The following is a 24,345-nucleotide window of genomic DNA, read 5'->3' on the forward strand; positions in this document are numbered from 1 at the left end:
CTTAATGTAACAAACATTAATCAGTCACAACTGACAAGCAAAAAAACGATAATCCCTTTGATGTTTATCGTAATCACGATTCATTGTATTTTTGAAGTCCTTGTAATATGACGGAATTTTTAATATAGCTTTAAGTTCATATTGTATTGCAAGTGAACCAACAACAAACACGTGGCTTTGAGTGAATGTGTTTGTTCACAGTTCAAGCGAAGGCGTGCGCATTCGAACCCCACTCCCGGAAGAAAAGGCTTTGAAGAAATTTACATCGTATTGTAACGAATTTCAGGGAGTTCCTGATAATTAAGCACCTTCTGCTAACGTTCGAATCGCTGAACTGTCGAATAAATATATCCAATATTTAGTATTGCAAAATGGTCTTTATTAGACTACTTTGGGAGTAGTACTTCACAATTACAATTATACTTCACTTAATAGCATGTTTAATTCAAACTGATTATTGTTTCCTCAGCTTGCGCTGCTTTTATACTCTCGGTTACCTCGTTCGCCCTTTTCTCCTTAGGTCTAGACGTTTCACGTACATGCCTTCTAGAACAGTTGTATCTCATGCTTGGTTGCTTAGCTATACACATGTATATCTGCAGTTAATGCTTTTCTTCTAGCCATATACGTGTGTATGTGTGAGTAACAACTTCTGCTCTTATCTGCTGGCTACAAATATGTATGTGAAATAATCTCTCTGCTTCAAGCTGTTGTTATGCGTATGGAATATTCCTCGTTGCCTTGTACACATGTGTGGCTACTTGCTGTTTTTGTTGTAGTGATTATTTACTAACGGCATAGTACAGTATAATCGAGCAACTTTCGCCGTGTCCGTCGTGATTTCCCATTGCTTCAATTTTTCCCAAATTATTATATAAAACAAATATTAATCCATGCAAAAGGAAAATTTTTGATTTAGCGGGAAAGAAAAACGTTGGGCAGTATGTTTTTGACATGCACTGGTCTCACTAGACTACTTGGCCTAGTGTGACCCAAATGTTATCACCCATTTTTACTATATGTAAGACATTTTGCCAACACCTCTGTATGCTACCAACATCAAGAAAGCCAAAGATGAGCACTTCGGCGATTACTCTTATGACACGTAATTTAATAATCAAGACATTGAGCTCATCTACGATACGTTCGAGCCTAATTTGTGGATGACTAAACTTTTAAAATATCAGTTTGGGGTGTTAAGAAGCAATAAAAACGTGCATTCCCCTAACTTATTATCGATTACTCAGTTCAATAGGTGATGTCTGCACGCGTGAGTGTTCTTATTTCGTTAGGCCATTTAACACTACACCATCTAGGCTCAAGCGTTTCTCATTGGGAAGTGGTCTGGTGGTTTTCGTTCTTGAACTCTCCAGCAGGCATTTCATAAGGTAGCTAAATGGCAGCTTGGACCAAATGCATATCGAAAAGAGCGCACTCTAATTTTTATTTGAATGGCCGCTAAACTAACGTGAAATGTTCTAATGACTTGGCCTTCATTTTATCCCAGAACTTGTGCGATAACAATAGTGACCTTCGAATCGGTCAAAGGTTTTTTACATATTTAGAAACTTCGACAAGTCAGGGTACCCCCAGCGGGTTAAGGGGCTTAGAATTTGTCCGATTCAGGTATTTCTGTCATAAAAGGCGGCAGCGCAATTTATAGCTTCGCGAATTTTCAACCTCACCTACTCGTGGCGACTGTAAATAGGGGGTGAAGGCGGGATGGCCTAGAAGGTTCAATGCTGTCATATTAAATCGTTCCCGAGATGGTCGGGCTTGCACCTTAATGGTACTTACCGGTACTAACATCAACATCGATAACACTCCTCAAAACCCTCGGTGAGTGTCTCTATCGCTACAATAATATGAACCGGAACTAGGCAGGGTCTTGAAACTTCTAGGCGTTCTTTTGGAGATCGAAGCTCACATTGATTTTGAAAAAACCATACTCTTCAAATACTGATTAAGAAGGTTGTGACTTGGCCGTTATGAAATTTTCTATTGGAAGCCATGGAAACAACTTAAAACTTCAGACTTTACAACAAAAACGAAACTATTGTGTACATATGTGATATCTTATCCGTCGACTGCCTGGAAGTATGTTCAAGATGGCTACTTTTTAACGTACTGGCAGCATTTTGACAGGATGCTCAATATGGTGACGCACAGGATCGGCTATCTTCGGCGTGTGATATGAAGAGATATAGGATGAGATCACGATAATCACTTGAAAAATTAGGTGGTCAATTCTCTTTGTAATTTGGACACTATGCAGAAGATATCACACTTATCTAATCCACAATGAATAAAACTCTTGTGAATTACCCAGATAGCTTCCTTATTCTTGGGTAAAACAAATTTGAGAAGAGGGGTATCAGTCCCTATCAGTGAGCTGCAATTATTCATGTTTTAAAGTTATTAGTGGACTAACCAAAAAATTAGTATTAGTGCGTACACAAACAAAGAATATCAAGCACTTATATCCACTAAAACACATTTACATAGTCATGCTTCGTAAAATGAATAACCGCTCATAAGCCACGAAGCAGTTCAGTACTCAATTGTCTTATTGAGCTAGAAAGTCAACTGTGTTATACGAAAACACTTATTTGAATCAGTATGACTAACAGTACAATAAAATGAATATAGTCAAATCAGTCTTCTGACGCTAGTAACTCAACGAGGTACACGAAACTAAACTGAATACAGCGCTAAAGAAGAACCGATAATAAACGAAGTTTACAGTGTATTACCCACGAAACCAACATGCTACTGAGTTAAAGCGACTATGATTTCAGTTTATACTCAGCAATATCATATATGTATGGGACATATGTGTTGCGGGGCACTCGTATGTATTTTCTATTTTATGTGCTATCACTCATAGTATTTGTCTGTACTTGCCTAAGTACACATTTAGACACAATTTTTTGGCTCATGACTAAGTGCACTAATTTTATTAGTACTCAAAGCAGACCTCTGGTCCCTATACAGCTCGAGCAGGCGGTTTAGATTGTAAGCCTTGTATATATTCTGGGCGACTGTCGCGCCTTGTTGGACGGCCATAACCGTTTAAACGGTTAAGCCCCAATTAAGTAAGTAATATATTCTGTGGACATGGTGTGATTGAATTTAGAATAAACTTGCAGATTTGGGGTCTAAATTTTATAGGGATAGAATTTTTTTCAGAGTCGTATATCTTCGAACATCCTTAAATTCCCCTCTCCTTATTCTTATATCAATAAAGAAACTCCCCAATGATTATAGGGAATGCCATCGATGTTAAGGGTCAATTGCCGGGTATAGATACGATACTTTTCGGTACAAGCGCCATTAAGATACTAGCCCAACCATGCCGGGAACGGTTTAATATGACCACGTTGAACCTTCTAAGTCATCCCGCCCCTCCATGAAGAACTTGTGGTCGCTAGAGGCTGCCTAAATATGTGTATGATACATTCATATTGATAACAGTATTCGCTTCGGATATGTGAGATTAAGAATTGGACTAGAGAAACATTGTGTTTCGTTGAGGCTCGGCCTCTTGATTGATCACAACTTGCACAAATCGCTTACCTAGATTTATATATGTATCTTGATTCATCCTCAAACATTAAAGTATGATTAGAGATCGCCATATCAAGAGCCAAATCGATCAGTTGCAAGCTTCTATAGAAGTTGATGTGCATCTGTCTGTCATAGGCTTTCTTTTGTACCAGCACTAGACGATTTAACTGTTCGACCTGCAGGTGTTTCGAGTTAAGCTAATTTATTTTCGGTTCAGCCAGCGAACCTTTAAAAACAGTAAAGTCAATACTGGCTTCGAAGCTGGACCCAAAACAATTTTTTTATGCATAAATTCTTACAAACTATGGATTCATTCAGCCTATGTGAGGCCCTTTTTGACCCGCCAGGTCAACCTATGCATTAATTTTACTTATGAAGGTATTTCCTTGATTTTTGCATAATTTTAGATTACTTTAAATACTGCCTCAATTTAATCATCCCTTAGGGATTGAAGCATATGTATCTACGACAGGTCAACATATATCAATAAACACATAAAAACAAATTACAACATATTAAATTGTTGTACATATGTATGCATAAATTACCAAGTTTATTAATCTGTCTTACGTAGCCAAAGATAATATAAGATAGAGGGGTGTACATTAGAGCGGGTCAAATATTTTATACAACAGAATTATAGTATTTTACATTGAAATACATTGGCACATAAATTCTAATAATATAAACTGCTAGAGTTTTCAAATTTTCCGATGGTGTATTAGTTGTTGTATATAGACGTAATACCATGCTTGCTTTGGTTAGCAATCGATAATGTACAGTTGTTAACATCTGTTTCCAAACGTCTTATAGAAAAAAACGTGAACAGAAAGTCGTGAAAAACAGGTCCGAATGAAGAGCAAAAAAGATTTTGAAAAATAATAACATAACATTACTTCTACTTTGAAAAATACGTTAAAATGGTCAATTCTAAGTAAAGAAATAATTTTTTAAATAAATTACATTAAAATTATAAAAATTTTGTTTTTTTGCTTATTACTTGAAAATACAGTTTTTTTGAAAATTTTTTCTACTAAAACGAATTCGAAAAAAGAAAAACTGTCTGAATGAAAATTGTTCGAAATGTTCTGAACTTATTTTAGCTGCAAAGAAAAAAATTTCCATAGGAAATTTGTTAAAAATTATAATATATATATAAAAAGTTCATTTTAGGCTAATTTCTCATAATTTAAGCCTGATATCTCTACTAAAATTCAAAAACACTATAGATATTAATACAGATTCTGAAATGTACGTAAAAAAAATTAAATCCGGACTTTTATTTTTTAAGGCCAAAATAAAAGTCCGGCTTGATAACAAAGAAACGGCTTATTCGAATTAAAAAAAAATTTATTTCGGATAAGCCGTTTCTTTGTTATCAAGCCGGACTTTAATTTTGGGCTTAAAAAATAAAAGTCCGGATTTAACTTTTATCTCCGGACTTTTATTTTTAAAATTCCGAGTTTAACTAGTTCTATCGGACTCAGGTAATAAAAATCCAAAAATAATTTTTATCTTGATCCAAATTTATTAAAAGTCCAACATTAATAGTTTGGCAAGGAATTATATTATAAGAGGAATAACAATTTCCGCCCTGCGTAAAATACCTTTATGTAAGCCCAATATAATATTTTTCCTATAATTCTATCAGAAGCTATGAAGATTTTTGGGCCAAACCCTACATTCATTTGGCAAAATATCTATTTTGCAAAAGTGGGGGACTCGAAATCGAACTTAGAGATATGGTGTCTTCAGCAATTTTTCTTAGAATCATCTGTAGGTTACGGTTTTGCTATACTCCTGATGGAAAAAAAATCCATCCATACAATTTGACCCGCTCTAGTGTACATACATAATACATGCACCTATCTGATTTATCTCATATGACGTTTGTTCTGTTAATCTTTGTACATACAGCAATTTTTTTTATAGTAGTGATGCATAGAATTGATGAACCAGACGGAAAGGAACGTGGTTTTTATTTATGGTTATGAACAGCCCATATTGGGTTTGTGTTATACTCAGCTTGCTTTGCTCACAGAGTATATTAACTTTGATTGGATAACGGTTGGTTGTACAGGTATAAAGGAATCGAGATAGATATAGACTTCCATATATCAAAATCATCAGTACTTGACTTGAGTAAATATTTAGATATCTTCACCAAATTTGGTACACGAGCTTATCCTGACCCAGAAGAGATTGGTATTGAAAATGAGCGAAATCGGATGATAACCACGCCCACCTTTTATATATATAACATTTTGGAAAACACAAAAAACCTGATTATTTAGTAAATAATACACCTAGAATGTTGACATCAAAAACTGCGTCGTACTAAATGGTTGGTTGCTTAGTGTCAAATGTGTTTCCCATATGTCACAGAACTGACTTGAAGTCGCAGTGCCTGTCAAAATAACCACAACTTGTATGTTCATTCATTTTACATACCGTTTTCTTTCATCCAATTGTTTCACATGCTGACGCAGCATAAATTGAAAGGAGGACAGTTGGCGAACGAAATGGAGCTGCCATTATGTTATGCTTACTTTTCATTAGGTCAAAATAACTGACATCACAAACAGCCCCAAGCTGACCCGCTGGACAGTGTTGGTCATACGCTGTGATATTATTCATATGCCAGTTGGCAAACTAAAATAAATTGCCAACCAATGAAATTTGAGTATCAAATTTGCCATACCGTTGGGGACTCGCTGTTTCAGTTATTGGTCAATTTAATTATCACTTTTTAGTCAAAACATACGGCAAACGCATTTGACGTTGTCTGACAAGCGGTTTTCATTAAAATTGCAAAGTTCGAGGTAAACCTTGACGCAATGAAGGAAATGATGTCAAATTTGCCATATCAGTGTGCAGTCGCACTGTTGACTTATTTTTTATTGCAACTAACACTTCCCAGTCAAAGCAGACAGCAACCCCTTTTGACGTCATATGACAAGCCGTTTTGATTGAAATGATAATGTTTGAGGCCGAATGCGACGGCTCTAAATGAACCCAAAGTAGATCTTATGCTTGGTTTTCAGTGGGTCGAAATGACTGACATCAAAAACCGGCTCAAGCTGACTCGCTGGCCAATTCGATTCAAAGGCGTGTTCCATATGTCACACTACTGACCCCAAGTCGATAAAGCAGTGTCTGCTCAAAACCCGCGCTAAAATTTTATGTTCATTTATTTCACAACCCGCTACATTGTTTCCCGTTGTTTCACACGATGTGGCATTATGATGTGACATCAGTTGGCAAATTAAAATAAACTGCCAACATGTTAGCAAATGAAATTTTAATGTCAAATTTGCCATACTGTTGGGCAATTGCCGTTTTCACTTATTATTCAATTTAATTGTCACTTAATAGTCAAAACGGACGGCAAATTAATTTGACGTGGTATGACAAGCCGTTTTCATGGATATGGACAGGATTGTAGTCGAATTTGACCTAGTGAAAAGCATTACGGTAGATAAAGTTTAGCCGGCCAATTACCACATGGACTACGCTTGTCTATGTTGTTTACTTGTCTAAATTAAAAATCCCCATCGAAAAACCAAGGCCTAAGTTATAAAATAATAGAAGATTTCTATCCTATGTACTGCTTCCAGATCTGATAGCTTTGTCAGTCCTAATGGCTACAGTCTTAGTCTGATGAGCTCAGGAAATAAACACCTGCAACCCTATATTTCCTACGTCTGCTATCACTGACGACGCATGATTTATTATCTTAATAGCTGATATGATCTTTTCCTACAGTACTGCTCTACTGCTTCGGGAAAGGCTAATACTTGAAAGACTCCTCAAAATAGCAAGACTGTAAAAAACCGATTTTTTTAATTACTCGGCAACGCACATCTCCATATTTCTATGTATGACTATGTTCAAACCAAAGTGAGTGTAACCAGCGCTGTTGCATTGTCCAAGATGGCTCGCAAGCATACATAAATATGTACATTCCACTACATTGTCACGTTAATTAATCCACTCAAATGACACCAACACAACCTCAAACACTAGCCGCATATTCACATACTACCTCAAGCACTAAGAACCCTTAATGACAAAAGCATCAGCTCTTAAACGCACATACGAGCAAATGTACCCTGCAGTACAATCAACCAGTTATAACCTACTTCACAACTAGTTTTAAATCCTACCCAGAAAAAGTTAGTTAATATTTGCCCAATACAAGCAACTGGCAAAAAAGTGCTCGACTATTCGAAGTCGAACCTCGCAAATATAGGACAGTCAAGCCTAAATTGACGTGGTGAGACGTCTTTCGTCTTCTTACAACTCACATGAAGGGATATGGTACAACTTTGAAGCGTAAGTCGTGTTTGCCGGCTAGCCAAACCCGGCAAATCGGTTATCCAGGATAATTATGTCAAGAGACTGATACTTAAGGTTAAATCTGATTTTCATTTTTCTGCCCACAGTAAATTGTCCTTTAATCTATTGGTGATTGGGGAATAAGTATGGGCGACGGCAGTAATACCGTGAGCGGTACTCTCTGTTATAGTAGTGGAGTGGGAATATCGAATTCGCATGCTCGAGATGCATTTAGGCGGCGGAAACACCGGATGCGTTCAATTCAGCCGTTTATGAAGCTGTTTGTACAAGTGTGGATAGTTTTCAGTCTCAATCGAGTTCACTCAAAAATGGTCATTTGTAAGAATCATTCGGTAAACTTGGAGCCGGAGAGTTGACGCAAAGGTGCGGATATGGCAGAACATACTATACAACTATATGCCGATAGTTTCAAATTAACAGAAGAGGTCGGGTCTGCTGTATACTGTGTTGATCCAGAAATAAGCAGATCCTACAGTCTGCCAGATCACTGCAGTGGCTTTCAGGTGAAAATCGTAGCCGTAAAGAAAGCAGCAAACATTTTAGAGGAAGCGTTCATAAGCTGCAGTCACTTCAGTATATATATTGATGGTCAGGCGGCGATCAAGGCAATAATCTCACACAGTACTTCATCAAGAAGTGTCCTGGAAAGGAAGGAGGCATTGGAGAGACTGCGCTCAGGCCGGACCATACATCTATACTGGGTTGCAGGTCATAAAGGACAGAAGGTCACGAAAAGGCTGATGAGTTGCGAAAGGAGAGTACAGCAGTCGATGAATCGAAGTTAGATGTCCGAATCCATTTGAGAGAAATAAAAATAAGACAGGAGTTACATATGCTCCACCAAGCAGGAAAGGCGTGGGTAGATGAGCGCAACTTCTAAGATGATGTGCAAAATTTTACGACGATAGACGCAAAAAGTTGATTATATCCCTAAAGAGAGAAGACTCAAGGCTGCTAATGGGCACTGCCTTCTGGCGTCACATGCTTATAAGTTAGGTCTCGTCACTAACAGCAGATATCGAAAGTGCTGTGTTCTTGTCGCGCAAGGTCATGCTCCAGCTTCTAGGGGCGGCAGGCTTGCCAGATCTCGAGGGAGCAACTAAACTAGGTCATATAACACCTCTAGTATTTACCAAGAGAACGATGTTATTCTATAACATAAGTACTGGTACCTACCTGGGGGTTTACCGTTTCGTCGTCAAGCGAATTCTGGTAACTCTATGGAAACGTTCAGTCTATGTGAGGTCTTTATTGATTGGCCAGTTCAATCTAACCTTACCAAGTACAAGTGAAGTCTTCTTCATACTATTTCGATCTCAAAGATCTAGTGACTCAACTATTTCTTTTTTTGACTAGTCTAGTGATCCACAGCAGAGTTCATTTGCTAAGGTGCATACTTACATGCATATCAAAATAGCCATTTCCATATTAGAGTAAAGTATATAGAGTTAAGTGAGCTCATATGGACTCTACCAACACAGTTACATTGTAATTTAGCTTCGATTATAATCCTCCCTTTAATCCCTTTAGTCCTTGGTAATGCGACACACAAATGTAGTGAGAGCAAACATGGACACTTCCACAGCTATGCATATCACATTCAGCCGCATTTTACCTATCGGTGTTTTTTTTCTAATGCTACATCAGCACTCGAACTGAACTCGTAGTCACCACAATACCGGAATGAAGCTAATTAATGCTTTGGCTAGGAAACCACCTTCAGAGTTTTTTGCAAACACAATGCATGAAATAAAAATAGCACTGCAAACTAGCAGTGGACGCCTGAGGAGTTGCTGATGGGTTTTACAGCTCATTTGATGAAAGCCGTCCACTCAAATTGGCTAACATATTGATATTTAGGGAACACGTATGGTTAAATGTGAACGCAATCAACTTTGGATAACGATGATTGTATTTATTTGGATGGTCTGATAGATATTTTTGGCTGGCGTGGTCTCTTGTTAAGCCTGTGTTATGGACAACAGACTTTTTCAATAAAAATATCTTACAAACACTTTAGGTCTTTAACCTTGTCGTGATGGCGGCAGATCACATTATATTTAAAGAAGAGAGCCTAAAACTCCCAGGCTTGGGAGGCTCGCAGGTTTATTTTTTAGAAATAATTCACACACGCATAAACTCCTTAGCTCGCAACACGCTTATTCCAAATGCAAGTTTGTGTAGTAAACTCTCCCAGCCTATCGTCACAAAATAAGAAAAGGATTGTTTTAAGAGGTTGGGCCCTCAATGGGTCAATGAAGTACAGGTCTAACCCGACCTGAATCTAAATATTTTGGTGAAGTTCAAAACTATTCCGATACTATCTCTCAAAAGAATTATAGAGCTGTAGGAGTGGGAGATTGACAAAGCACTAGCTTCACGGCCCTGAGCATTTAGGAATGGTACTCGTATAGTTTCTGTGGATCTTTCTAAGCGTAAGAAAATCGAGCCATTTCATTGCCGTCAGGCGAAAGTCTCGCTCTCAAAAAATCCTATATCCGTGTTGACTCGCTAAAAGTACTTGCTTCCAAACATTAGTCATTGCCTTAGTAGGAGGTTGTTTAAGATATCGGATATGACTACGACCGAGCCTTCAAGTGACTAAACAAAAATGTACCGGACTTTGTTAAAAAAAGTCGATGGTGATATGTCCTCAATTCGATGGCTGTTTTTATGGCGAAGCTTTAAAATTTCCTTCTTACTGCCGTTCCCACTTGTTAGAACTTGTCAGACAGTAAGCTAAATTTAATGTCATCGGGCTGAATGGACCAAACACTAATTAACTTATATTGTTGCATTGGAAAGAGAAATATGAATTTTTATCGAGGCAGGCTTGTTTGGGATACGTTATCTCTACAATACCATTACCAGCGGATATGGGTTGGGACGGAGGCTTCTTTAAGTAGGACTTGGTTTTTTCTACTCAAAGTAAGATTTCAGGCACAGTTATAGCTATCATATGTCTCAAAACCCATCATACTTCGTGAGTGTCGTCCACTTTCGCTTCGTTAAGGTTTTTCAGACTAAACATGACTCAAGACGGATAAACTTCGTAGCTTGGGCCTAAAAAGAATTTCGCTTAGACACACTAACATTATATTACTGATATAAGAAAGCATCGAGAAGGGATATAAATAACCCACGGAGTCTGGGCCATGTGCAAATATGCGTCAAACGAGCTTTGAAACGTGAACCACACTTAGGAGAACGTAATAATCCTGGTAACATTGATCACTCAAAAACAGATCATCAGATTACTGCAAGATATAAACATCCATCGAAGAGAATGAAAACCTTTTCTGCCTAAGGAGTTAAGGTCTGAAGGAACCACATATATTTATTTTCTTTGAAACTGCCTGCCTTTCCTGATCTTTTGTCTTGAACTGGATCACCATGCTTTTTGGAGTGTCAGACGTTGGGCATGAGCTCTTCATGAACTTAGGCCTATCATTAGCTTTATTCCATTTACTTATGCATATAAGATAGGATACTATAACAGGGAGACGACGACAGGTAGGTAGGTACATATGTAGGTAAAATGGCTGCGACGATGAGTTTCGAACAGCAGATGACGAGGAAAATGAAGTGATGGTCAAACTCAGAGATTGATGTGACTAAGTTTTTTTTACTTTTTTATTATTAACTAAATGAGAATTGTAATCAACTTTTCCTTAATAAAAGGAAATTATTGAAGGAAAATGAAGTTATTTGGCTAAAAATTTATAAAACGCAACCCAACAATGAACCGTTGAAACGCAGTCAAAAAATCAAAAAAAAAAAAAACCGAAAAAGTTCAAAAAAAATTAAAACAACAAATAAACTCTTCAACGTTGATATTAAACAAAAACCATCGCCATCAGCTTCTTTGAGAGAATGAGCGGTCTCGGACCCGCCGCCTGTTGGCTCGCCCACAAACGTATCGAATCGTGGTCGCGTATGGCCAAAGAGCGTGTCGGTGCCGTGCGTCGCGTAACACTCGATCGCAATGCGGAAGATAAGGATGGAGCGACGACATCGTCGTCCTCAATGCCACCAATGCCAGCGCCAATGACACCGCCACCATCCGCTTCGTCGGTCACATCGACTACTAGCGGTATTGGCAGTGGAGCGGGCAGCGTCAGCGATAGTTGTGATTTGCCAACGGATACAGAGGTTGTTTTTTTACAAACTACTTTTTTAAGGTCTCATACTAATTGCCTACTTTATGTTATTCTTTTTCTATACACAGGAAGTTAACGTCGTAAAAGAGACTCAACCCATACAGCCACCATCCAATTTGGTTGGCCCACCGCATATGGTAAACGCTGATATATTACGCGGTCCTGCCGAAATGCTACACAGTCCGTTACATTTACATCACCAGAGTCGTTCGTTTCCACCGCGTCTACAACGCACGCCATCAATATCCAGTCAGTCGAGCGTGGATAGCGCACCATCAAAGCATTCGGTGAGTTGAAAATATGTGCATTTCCAAGAAAGTACAAACTAACCGAACTTTTTGTTTTCTATACAAGACCCACCGCGGCTCATCGCCACAAATACGCACATTCGGACCTGATGGACGTAGCTCACTTCCCACCGATCACGGCTTTTCTCATCACGTAAGTTTGTTATGAATTTGAAATTTTGTTTTTCTATAAAAAAAAAAACAAAAATCATTTTTTTTTTGTACGCTTCCTATTCCTTCCAAACAGCTGGCGCGCTCACCAAGCCCTTTGCGCACTATTTCATTGGATGCGCGTTGCGGTAGCCCCGCTTCGACTGATGTTAGCGATATGCGTACACCTAGTCCATCACAAAGTAGCCTCGTCTCTATAGCCGCCGGTTCGGTTGCTTCCAATATGAGCATGAACTCATCAAAAGTTGGTCGCTGTCTCTCGCCGCTACTAATACCGCCACGTACACCAGCAGGGGTTGATCCACTTCTAGGGCCAGCTTCGCCACTTGGCGCTTTACAGCCAGACTTGTATCGCGTGCCTGATGGTCCAATTTACCTGACAGCGCCTGAGTCGAGTCCAGCTTTGGGACGTTTGCACTTGCGCGTGAAATATGATTATCATCTTTTCGATTTGACGGTGCATTTGATTGAAGGTGAATCCATTTTTGTTTTTGTCATCTAAAGTTCAAAAGCTTTATCTCTTTTTTCTTTCTGTCTCTCTCTAGCTCACAATCTTTGTCCGATTGAGGAGGGTGGTTTTCGTGATCCCTATGTACGTTTAATGCTTGAGCCAGAAGTAGACAATCGAAAGCGACAGACTCACATCCACCGTGGCCAATCAAATCCTTACTTTGATCAGCATTTCAAGTTCCCCGTTTCACGTGATCAACTGCCGGGTAAAGAGCTGAAATTACAAGTTTTGGACTATGATCGCTACTCGCATAATGACATAATCGGTGAGGTGCGCATCTTAGTCGACGAATTGGATCTTTCCAAATCAGTGGAGGTAATTAGATATTCATTAGGGCGGGTCGATTTAAAAATCGCTCATTGCTCTGTGAAAATCGTATTCTAGGGATCAAAATAAGAAACTTTGCCGAAGGAACCATACCTCTAATTTGGGTCGAACTTTTGGGTAGGGGCAAATTTTGAAAAATCCCATCTTGACCCATTTAGATTGCTCCAATCGAGTCCAAATGTATGACCGACCCCCACTAACTTTGGAAGCCCGACCCACCGATGCCAGTGGCACACCCCTGGAACCCCCTGGGGGTTCACCATACAAACATTTCAAAAAATCGCCGGTTTTGCACTTTACATGAAAAAATCAGCTATCAGCTAAAATGGCTATGTTTTTTCTTTATTTTTATTTATTTATTTATAATAATATTTATTATTTATTTATAATAATATCTATTTTTATACTCAGTTGAGCAGAGCTCACAGAGTATATTAACTTTGATTGGATAACGGTTGGTTGTACAGGTATAAAGGAATCGAGATAGATATAGACTTCCATATATCAAAATGATCAGTATCGAACAAAAATTTGATTGAGCCATGTCCGTCCGTCCGTCCGTCCGTCCGTCCGTCTGTCCGTTAACACGATAACTTGAGTAAATTTTGAGGTATCTTGATGAAATTTGGTACGTAGATTCCTGGGCACTCATCTCAGATCGCTATTTAAAATGAACGATATCGGACTATAACCACGCCCACTTTTTCGATATCGAAAATTTCGAAAAACCGAAAAAATGCGATAATTCATTCCCAAAGGTGGTTAAAGCGATGAAACTTGGTAGATGGGTTGACGTTATGGCGCAGAATAGAAAAATAGTAAGATTTTCGACAACGGGCGTGGCACCGCCCACTTTTGCAAGAAGGTAATTTAAAAGTTTTGCAAGCTGTAATTTGGCAGTCGTTGAAGATATCATGATGAAATTTGGCAGGAACGTTACTACAATTACTATATATGTGCTAAATAAAAATTAGCAAAATTGGATGAAGAACACGCCCACTTTTTAAAAAAAAATTTTTTTTAATTCAAATTTTAACAAAAAATTTAATATCTTTACTGTATATAAGTAAATTAAGTGAAAATTCAACTCCAGTAATGATATGATGCAACAAAATACAAAAATAAAATAAAATTTCAAAATGGGCGTGGCTCCGCCCATTTTCACTTAGTTTGTCTAGAATACTTTTAATGCCATAAATCGAACAAAAATTTACCTATCCTTCTCAAATTTGGTAGGGGCATAGATTCTATGACGGTAACTGTTCTCTGTGAAAATGGGCGGTGGAAGCCACGCCCAGTTTTTATACACAGTCCACCATCTGTCCGCTCGGCCGTTAACACAATAACTTGAGCAAAAACCGATATATCTTTACTAAACTTAGCCCACGTACTTATCTGAACTCACTTTATCTTGGTATAAAAAATGGCCGAAATCCGACCATAACCACGCCCACTTTATCGATATCGAAAATTACGAAAAATGAAAAAAATGCCATAATTCTATACCAAATACGAAAAAAGGTATGAAACATGGTAACTGGATTGGTTTATTGACGCAAAATATAACTTTGGAAAAAACTTTGTAAAATGGGTGTGACACCTACCATATTAAGTAGAAGAAAATGAAAAAGTTCTACAAGGCGAAATCAACAGCCCTTGGAATCTTGGCAGGAATACTGTTAGTGGTATTGCATATATAAATAAATTAGCAGTACCCGACAGATGATTTTCTGGATCACCTGGTCCACATTTTAGTCGATATCGCGAGAACGCCTTCACATATACATATAAGGGCCACTCCCTTTTAAAACCCTCATTAATACCTTTAATTTGATATCCATATCGTACAAACACATTCTAGAGTCACCCCTGGCCCACCCTAATGGCGATATCTCGAAAAGGCGTCCACCTATAGACCTAATGCCCACTCCCTCTTAAAATGCTCAGTAACACCTTTCGTTTGATACCCATATCGTACAAAATTCTAGAGTCACCCTTGGTCCACCTTTATGGCGATATCTCGAAAAGGCGTCCACCTATAGAACTAAAGATTACTCCCTTTTAAAATACTCATTACCACCTTTCATTTGATACCCATATCGTACAAACACATTCTAGAGTCACCCTGGCCCACCCTAATGGCGATATCTCGAACAGGCGTCCACCTATAGACCTAATGCCCACTCCCTCTTAAAATGCTCAGTAACACCTTTTGTTTGATACCCATAACGTACAAACATTCTAGAGTCATCCTTGGTCCACCTTTATGGCGATATCTCGAAAAGGCGTCCACCTATAGAACTAAGGATTACTCCCTTTTAAAATACTCATTACCACCTTTCATTTGATACCCATATCGTACAAACTTTCTAGAGTCACCCCTGGCCCACCCTAATGGCAATATCTCGAAAAGGTGTCCACCTATAGACCTAATGCCCACTCCCTCTTAAAATGCTCAGTAACACCCTTCATTTGATTCCCATATCGTACAAACACATTCTAGAGACACCCCTGGTCCACCTTTATGGCGATATCTCGAAACGGCGTCCACCTATGGAACTAAAGATCACTCCTTTTCAAAATACTCATTAACAGCTTTCATTTGATACCCATATCGTACAAACATATTCTAGAGTCACCCCTGGTCCACCTTTATGGCGATTTCTCGAAAAGGCGTCCACTGATAGACCTAAGGCCCACTCCCTCTTAAAATGCTCAGTAACACCTTTCATTTGATACCCATATCACAAACAAATTCTAGAGTCAGCCCTGGTCCACCTTTATGGCGATATCCCTAAATGGCGTCCATCCATAGAACTATGGCCTACTCTCTCTTAAAATACTCTTTAATACCTTCCATTTGATACACATGTCATACAACCACATTCCAGGGTTACCCTAGGTTCATTTTCCTACATGGTGATTTTCCTTATTTTGTCTCCATAGCTCTCAACTGAGTATGTAATGTTCGGTTACACCCGAACTTAGCCTTCCTTACTTGTTTCTCTTAAGAAATTTATTTAGTCAGAACATTTGTAAATTAAAAAATTAATTTAAGTGAGTTATAGAAAAGAAACTAAAAACAAATTATTCGTTGAAGTCTTTTTTACTTTCAAGTCTGGGCAATTTCGCACGGCTCTCTAATGTCGTCGCCATAACAGCCTCTACATTTCCCGGTATAACCTGTTGGGAAATGTTAGCTAGCAATTGAACATGTCGTTCCGTTCCTTATATGTGTGATGGAATTTTTGGATCATTAAACGGTGGATCATCTTGATTTAAATATTCTTTCAATGTATCGTACGGAATGCTTCGCGTGAATGGTGGTTCAAATACGATATTTATATCATTCAAATTGATCATTTCCGTATAACTTGTGCAACTAAAGTTTATATCTGGTTTTTTATAAACTCTAAGTTTCATTGGCTCGTCAACATCTGTTCGATAGCGTAGAATTTTCTTGATGGCTCAGTCGCGCTTTTCTTTGCTATCATCAAACAACATTGATAACAAGATATTTTCCGAATGCGCATAATATGAATTATCTTTAATTACTTGATTGACAATTTTGCGTAAACGAGGTTCTAGAAATCGTGACCAACCAATGAACTTGAAAAATAATGCACTGCCGTACACGACAGAGCTGATCCCAAAACCCGACGTCCACGTAACTTTTATAAATCTTTTGTGGCTCCTTGCTGTTCACGCCCAAGGGCGTCCCGTAGTCTACGCCTAAGCGCCCCCCCACTACCTTCCAGAAGCCCCGCTGCTGCTCGCGCCCCACGGCGCCAACAACTCAAACAGCTGATACCACTCATAACTACTACCTTCGTAGTAGAGTTGGTAGCAATGCTGAGCATCAGCCCCTGCCCCCGTCTTCTCCCCCCCCCCCTCTTTTCCGGCAGCAATCGTGCAGGTCAGGGAAACAGACTCTTAGTCCCTACCTCCGTTTGCACCGTCTGCCAGCACAGAATATATAGGTTTGCGACATCCGCCCAATGCAGCTCCTGCCTTGGGTGGTGCCACTTTCCTAGATGTTCTGGTCTCCGCGACGGAAACCCCTCGACGGGTTTCATCGCGCCATGTTGCCAGGTCGCAAACCCAAATCATCCGGGTACCCCAATGCTTGCCCAAGGACGCCCAGTCCCAGGGCCACAACAGCAATTGCGTCCTGGCCTTCCTCAACCCAGGCGTAGTCACCCGTCACTTACCCCCAGAGTGGTGGCGTCTCCCCTTATGCACTTCAGAATTCTGCAGTTAAAGAGTAATGGACTAACTGGGAAGATTACGGAGATAGTCGATTTCATGAAGCGGCACAACATCCGCATTGCTGCGATTCAAGAGACTAAACTCACAGCATGATCTGCATTGCAGACCTGCTCTGGGTATAATGTCCCCAGGAAAGACCGTGAGAGCGTAAATGGAGGCGGCCTCGCGTTTATCATACACCACTCTGTGCAATATTATATATTTGATCCTGGCATCGACCGCAGGGACAATGTCTTAGAACGTCAAGGCCTATCTGTCCGGTCAGGCGATGCAAACCTAGAAATCATCAACATCTACATCCCTCCTGCCACCTGTTGCCCCAGTGGATACCGCCCTAATATCAGGGCCTTACTCGCTGGCAACAATCGCATTATCTTAGGCGATTTCAATGCCCATCATGATCTATGGCATTCAAACTTGCGGGCGGACAGTAGGGGTGAGATGTTGGCGGATCAAATAGAAGAAACGACGTTCTGCACAATAAACGGAGACGCCCCCACACGTATGGTAGGAAGCTGTCACAGCTCGCCAGATATCTCAATCGTGAGCGCAGAACTCGTAAACTGCGTCAACTGGCAGCCGATGGTAACATTGGCATCCGACCACCTGCCCATACTTATTTCGCTCGAGCGTACCGCCGACTTCATCGTCACTGAAAAACGCACTTTCATAAACTTCAAAAAAGGAAGAATATAAATCTTTTACAGACAACCGCTTTGCTGCCCTCCCTATCCCGACTGATGCCCGCCAAGGGGAGCGTGCCTTCCGTAAGGTCATTGAATCCGCCTCGGCACGTTTCATTCCCGCCGGGAGATTTCCCGAAATACGGCCCCATTTCCCGGCGGAGGCCGCAAACTTAGCGAGAGAACGTGACCTTATAAAACAGCTTGATCCAGGCGACCCCCAAATAAGGGAAATAAACCAACGCATCAGATTGCTTGTGGATGAACACAAGCGGGCGAAATGGGAGGAGCACCTAAGAGGTTGTAACCTCTCTACCGGTGTGGGTAAACTTTGGTCCACCCTAAAGTCCCTATCGAATCCGACTAAGCACAAAGACAAAGTTTCCATCGCCTTTGGCGACAAAGTGCTGTCGGATGCGAAAAAATGCGCGAGCGCTTTCTGCCGACAATATATAATGCATCCTACGGTCGACAAAGATAGACGGAGAGCCAATAGACACGCACATAAACACAAATTCAGCGCGGTACCAATCACCATCACCGCTAAAGGGGTTGAGGACGCCATTGGTCGCGCTAAACCATCCAAAGCAGTGGGCCCAGACGGCATAGCCATGCCGATGCTTAAAAGCCTAGAGAAAGAGGGTTTCAAATATTTAGCGCATGTCTTCAACCTGTCTCTTTCCACATTTGTCATACCCGAGAAATGGAAAATGGCCAAGGTGGTCCCGCTACTAAAGCCTGGGAAACCAGCTAACATAGGTGAGTCGTATCGTCCGATATCTCTCCTATCGCCAGTGGCAAAGACGCTTGAAGCCATTTTGCTCCCTTATCTCCAAGCAAATTTGCAGCTAGCCTCTCATCACCATGGCTTCAGAAAACTCCATAGCACTACCACCGCGCTAAATGCCATTAGCACCCAGATAAATTGCGGTTTAAATCAATACCCCCACCATAGAACAGTACTCGTAGCGCTAGACCTATCAAAAGCTTTTGATACGGTCAACCATGGCTCGTTTCTGCAAGACCTGGAAGGGTCTACCCTTCCCACATGTCTTAAAAGGTGGACCGCAAATTATCTGGGTGGTCGGCAGGCATCGGTGCAATTTAGAAACGAAACATCAAAACCAAGGAGAATTAAACAAGGGGTGCCACAGGGTGGTGTCCTATCCCCACTTTTGTTTAATTTCTTCATATCTAAGCTACCTTCACCACCGGAAGGAGTCACAATCGTTTCCTACGCCGATGACTGCACAATAATGGCCACAGGCCTAGGCCCAAAGATCGATGCGCTATGCAATAAAATAAACGACTACCTCCCTGATCTCACCAGTTTTTTCGCCTCGCGAAACCTGGCATTATCACCAACTACCCACTGGAAGAAACTACAGGCCTGCCAAAATACTGCTCTCAGAATCGCCACGGGCTGTCTTCTTATGTCCCCAGAACACCATCGGCATAATGAGGCGAGAATACTCCCTATCAGGGAGAGAAATGAGATGCTGACCAAACAGTTCCTGTTGAATACCCAGAAACCTGGGCATCCCAACAGACATCTGATTGATGAACCAGCACCGCCTAGGGGCTTAATGAGTCATCTCCGTAAGCATTTTGAAGAAATACGGCACCTGAGAACCCAGCCGTATGAAGTGAAAAAACACAAGCAGGTCCTTGGTGAACTCCATAAACAGACGTCGGACCTTTATGCCGGGAATTGCCCGGTGAATCCAGTACTTAAAGAAAAGTATCCAAAACTCGCGGAAGAGGAAAGCATACTCCCCAGGGAAACGCGTGTCACTCTTGCTCAACTTCGTTCTGAATACTGTAACAGGTTAAACTCTTATCTATCCAGAATCAACCCCGACATACAAAATGTATGCCCCGCTTGCAATGTGTCCCCACATGACACCAACCATCTCTTTAATTGTAATGTAGAACCAACGCCTCTAACACCCCTTTCCTTATGGTCCACCCCTGTTGAAACGGCAAGTTTCCTTGGACTCCCGTTATAGGATATTGATGACAATTTGTGATCGGTCGCGGCTATTAGGTGGCGAGCATTGCTACAACAACAACAACAACAGAGCTGTAATACTTGATATAGAAGTACATTGGCACATAACATTTAATATAAATTCAACCAGAATTCTTAAATTTGCATCTGGATTTTCCGTTGTCACATATTATCGCAATAATCTAGCTACCTTGGTGAACCACCGAGAATGTACAATTTTCCCTGGTTTGATGTTAGCCAGATCCACCGGAACCACGCCGCTAGAAATTGCATGGGCCATGTCGTATAAGTACTTCGAATCGGTGGAAAATTCAATTTTTTCTGGAGCAGGGGGCATATTTTGCAACTCAATTTTCTGGAAGCTGTCCACCACCTGAAAATATCTAATAATAAAATAATTAAAAATGGTTGACAATTATAATAAATGAGTGATAGCAATAACTTACCGGAAGAGTTTCACAAGTCAAAAATTGTTTCCAGAGATTTTACATACTCTGTAAATTGTTGGGTGTTGTTTCTTCTCTTGATTTGCTCTTGATACTTGTCAAGCAATTTATTCAATTTATTAAATACACTTTTTTTCAGCATTATTTCCATGCCAAGTTTTTCCCAAATTCCAATCAACTTCTCTTGTACTTGAATAGTGAATGATTTATGGGAAAACTTTTTTTGTTCTGTTTTAGCACGTTCGCTTAAGTAAAAACAATATCTCAAGATATCCAGATGGGTTGGTAAATTAAGATCAGTTAAATCAGTAGACACACCAAAAACAGGAACATCATGCTTGGGTATATGACTCATTGGGTTTTCGATAGTTGTTGATGTAGTTGCTTCATCTTGCGGTGTAGAGGATGGTGGATTCATTGTAAACTTTTTGATTTGGAATGGTCACTTCACATATATATGGTCTACGAGGCGAGGTAATAAGAATTAAATGGTAATTTCAATTCTACCTGCTGTTTCTTGTGGTGGCTTAAAAAAACAACACAAGCAATTTTACGATCTGCAATTGTGTCACAGTGATACCTTCATTTTTTAAAACGGTTGAATAAAAAGCCCACACAACTTTGTTTACGACATGCAAATGCATCACAGTGATGCCTTGGTTTTAAAAGGGTTGCAAAAACGCTAATTTCTAATAATTTTTTTTAATTTCTTTTCTATTACTAAGTTAAATTCATTTTTTCATTTACATATTTTCTGACTAAATAAATTTCTAAAGAGAAAAATAAAATCCAAAAAGAAAAAACATAGGCATTTCGCTGATTTTTTCATGTAAAGTGCAAAACCGGCGATTTTTTGAAATGTGTGTATGGTGAACCCCCAGGGGGGTTCCAGGGGGTGTGCCACTGGCATCTGTGGGTCGGGCTTCCAAAGTTAGTGGGGGTCGGTCATACATTTGGACTCGATTGGAGCACTCTAAATGGGTCAAAGTAGGATTTTTCAAAATTTGCCCCTACCCAAAAGTTCTACCCAAATTGGGGGACATCAGAATTCGTTTTAGAGGTATGGTTCCTTCGGCAAAGTTTCTTATTTTGATCCCTAGAATATGATTTTCACAGAGCAATGGCCGATTTGTTTGCCTCCCCACAAATCGACCCGGCCTAATATTCATGTATGTATATCCATGTATCGAGTTTGAAAAAAATACATTCCATCATTCATTCTTCTCAGATTTGGGGTGATTTGTTGCGCATCAAGAAACCACAAGAGAATCGTCCAGAGCTTTTATGTTCGCTCAACTACCTGCCACAGGCTGAACGTCTGACTGTGGTGATTATGAAAGCTAAGAATTTGGATACTATACAGGAGCCCTACGTGAAGGTAACTCTGCGTCACATATTTTGTTTTTATGCAAGCTCTGTTATCAGCTTTTTCCTCATTACTTAGGTTTATCTAATTCAGAATGGCAAACGTATTAAGAAGAAGAAGACTAGCATTAGCAAATCTGATGATCCAGTGAATCCTATTTGGAATGAAGCATTCACATTTAGTTTACCTTCGATGTACTTGCACAGTGCGGCTATAGAGGTAAGCCATTTCTTAGAGTATATCGTTACCACAAGTTTAGTTTATTCTACCTCCTTTAACCGACTGGAAACCCTACTTTATAAAGTTTACCCTTTATAAAGTTTACAATAACACCTGGAGGGGTGCTAAAGCTGCGTTCTTTGTGCAGAATGACGTCAAACTCTTTATCGCAACCTGGTTTTGATTAGACATGAAAATATCTTTTCCATCCTAAAATAAAATACTCCGCCACCAATTCTTCCGTTTTGCGCAAAACCATCACCATCGATGTTAATATTCTACGAGGGAGAAATATTTCCTTCTTCTTTTGAGAGCTACCTATTAAAACCCTATCCTTTCATCAAACTCTCACACATATGGGCTAGACAATGATCTTCTCTGCGTGAGAAGTGTGTGTCTCATGTATCTGCTGGCCCTATCCTGTCTGTCACTTCCGCAGGTCGATTATTGATATCACAAGTAGTAACTGTGTCCGTGTATGAGTCAAGCTAATATCGACCCCCGTAAGTGGTCGCTTTAATTATGGCTTCAGCGTCAGCGTCGGATCGATTCTTCTCATACCTGTATAGCAAATACATTCTTACTCGCTTTTGCCTCGATGTCGCATGTTCCTTTTCTTTCCTCAAGCTAAATATAAATCAGTAAGCAACAACCAAGGCAGCTTCTGCAGAAACGGTGCGCTAAGCTGAAGGAATTCGCAGAGCTCCCTTTTATAGAACCGTGGTTTGAGCGATTTCATAGCATCCGCCCAAATTTCTGCGCAGTAAAAGAGTATAGAATCCTGAATAGGCATGGCTTATAACCGCCCATATTGGTCACTAAGCGATTCATATTCGTAAACTATATACGTAACCCCCTCGCAGACTCCTCGAATGCCCTCCAACAAGGTAAGCTTTCTTTCTAGCCTTACCCCTATCATTTCGCCAATCTACGGTGTTTTATTTGTTGGTCCACAGTCCTTCAAGAAATTTAGACATTGAAACTGCCTCAAGTATGTCATCCTCCCACCTGGCTGAGCTAAAGCGTTCGTACTGCGAATCAAAGAACTCAAGCTACTTTCGCACAGGCCCTTTCGATCACACTGGTTTTTGAATCCCATTGAGTCGACTATTTTGACCATAAAGCTGCGATCGGCAAAGTCTAAGGTTCAACGCTTCGCTCGAAACTATTTTAAGATCTCTGCTAAGCCCTTCCATCTCTGCGCTTCAAGGCTTCATATAATCAGGCAAGGAGTAAAGCAAGTTGAAAGAATTCCCAATGTCGAGGAATGCTACAGGACAATTTTCCGTAATCTTTAAGGAATATCAAACGGCAGAAACCAGTGGCTGAATCGTAACATACGATCCGTGAACGAATGCCGTTTTTTAATTCACAATAGCTCCGAAATGATGTATCGGGTTAATGAAATATGTGAACTAGGGACAACGCGTACTCACTGGATCCATAATATATTATTATTTTTTTAAATAGTTGGATAGCCAAATTTTAATCCCTTGAGTGAAAATAGTTTTCGATCCGTGATCGTATATTACGATTCCATTGCTGCTTTAAAATACAAAGAAGGAAGAGCGTACTATGAGGTCTGAAGTTTCGTAGACCGATGCTTTACCAGCTATATGAATAAAAACAACCAAAATATAACTCCACGTCCTTGGATTGAAATTGAAAGTAGGACACGCCTCGAAAATGCATTCATATCCCGTCACATCGAGCCCGCCCTTTTGTACCGTTAAGAGCTTTTACTAATAACACTAAATTTACTGGATGTAGCCCTGAGGACGTAGCTAGTTCCGCTGACGAAAAGTATTTAGCAGAAATTCTATAGTTTCCCGCCACGTAAGACAACCCATGGGATCGTAAAGGATTTTGATATACTAGTCGAGCTAAATCTGGAAGGATCAGCAATATCAGCACTGAGGTCGTTCGCAGTTATTTTTTCAAAACGAATTTCTTTATCAACGTTTTTGGC

General features: G+C 40.0%; 1 protein-coding gene across 6 annotated transcripts in view; it reads left to right on the forward strand.

Annotated features, from left to right (window-relative positions):
* The window catches only part of Sytbeta (Synaptotagmin beta), a 381,108-nt gene that overhangs the window by 353,631 nt on the left and 3,132 nt on the right, over positions 1-24,345 (forward strand). For 5 of the 6 annotated variants that reach the window (XM_067790880.1, XM_067790878.1, XM_067790879.1 and 2 more), the window contains 6 exons: positions 12,155-12,373; positions 12,441-12,527; positions 12,621-13,017; positions 13,090-13,370; positions 22,020-22,169; positions 22,236-22,376. In XM_067790880.1, the coding sequence (XP_067646981.1) occupies positions 12,155-12,373; positions 12,441-12,527; positions 12,621-13,017; positions 13,090-13,370; positions 22,020-22,169; positions 22,236-22,376 (1,275 nt within the window). Of the gene's footprint in view, positions 1-11,578; positions 12,079-12,154; positions 12,374-12,440; positions 12,528-12,620; positions 13,018-13,089; positions 13,371-22,019; positions 22,170-22,235; positions 22,377-24,345 lie in introns of all 6 variants that reach the window. The other variant, XM_067790876.1, reaches the window with a different exon arrangement.

The sequence above is a fragment of the Eurosta solidaginis genome, chromosome 5 (genome assembly GCF_040869045.1).
Source record: "Eurosta solidaginis isolate ZX-2024a chromosome 5, ASM4086904v1, whole genome shotgun sequence".
NCBI lineage: Eukaryota > Metazoa > Arthropoda > Insecta > Diptera > Tephritidae > Eurosta > Eurosta solidaginis.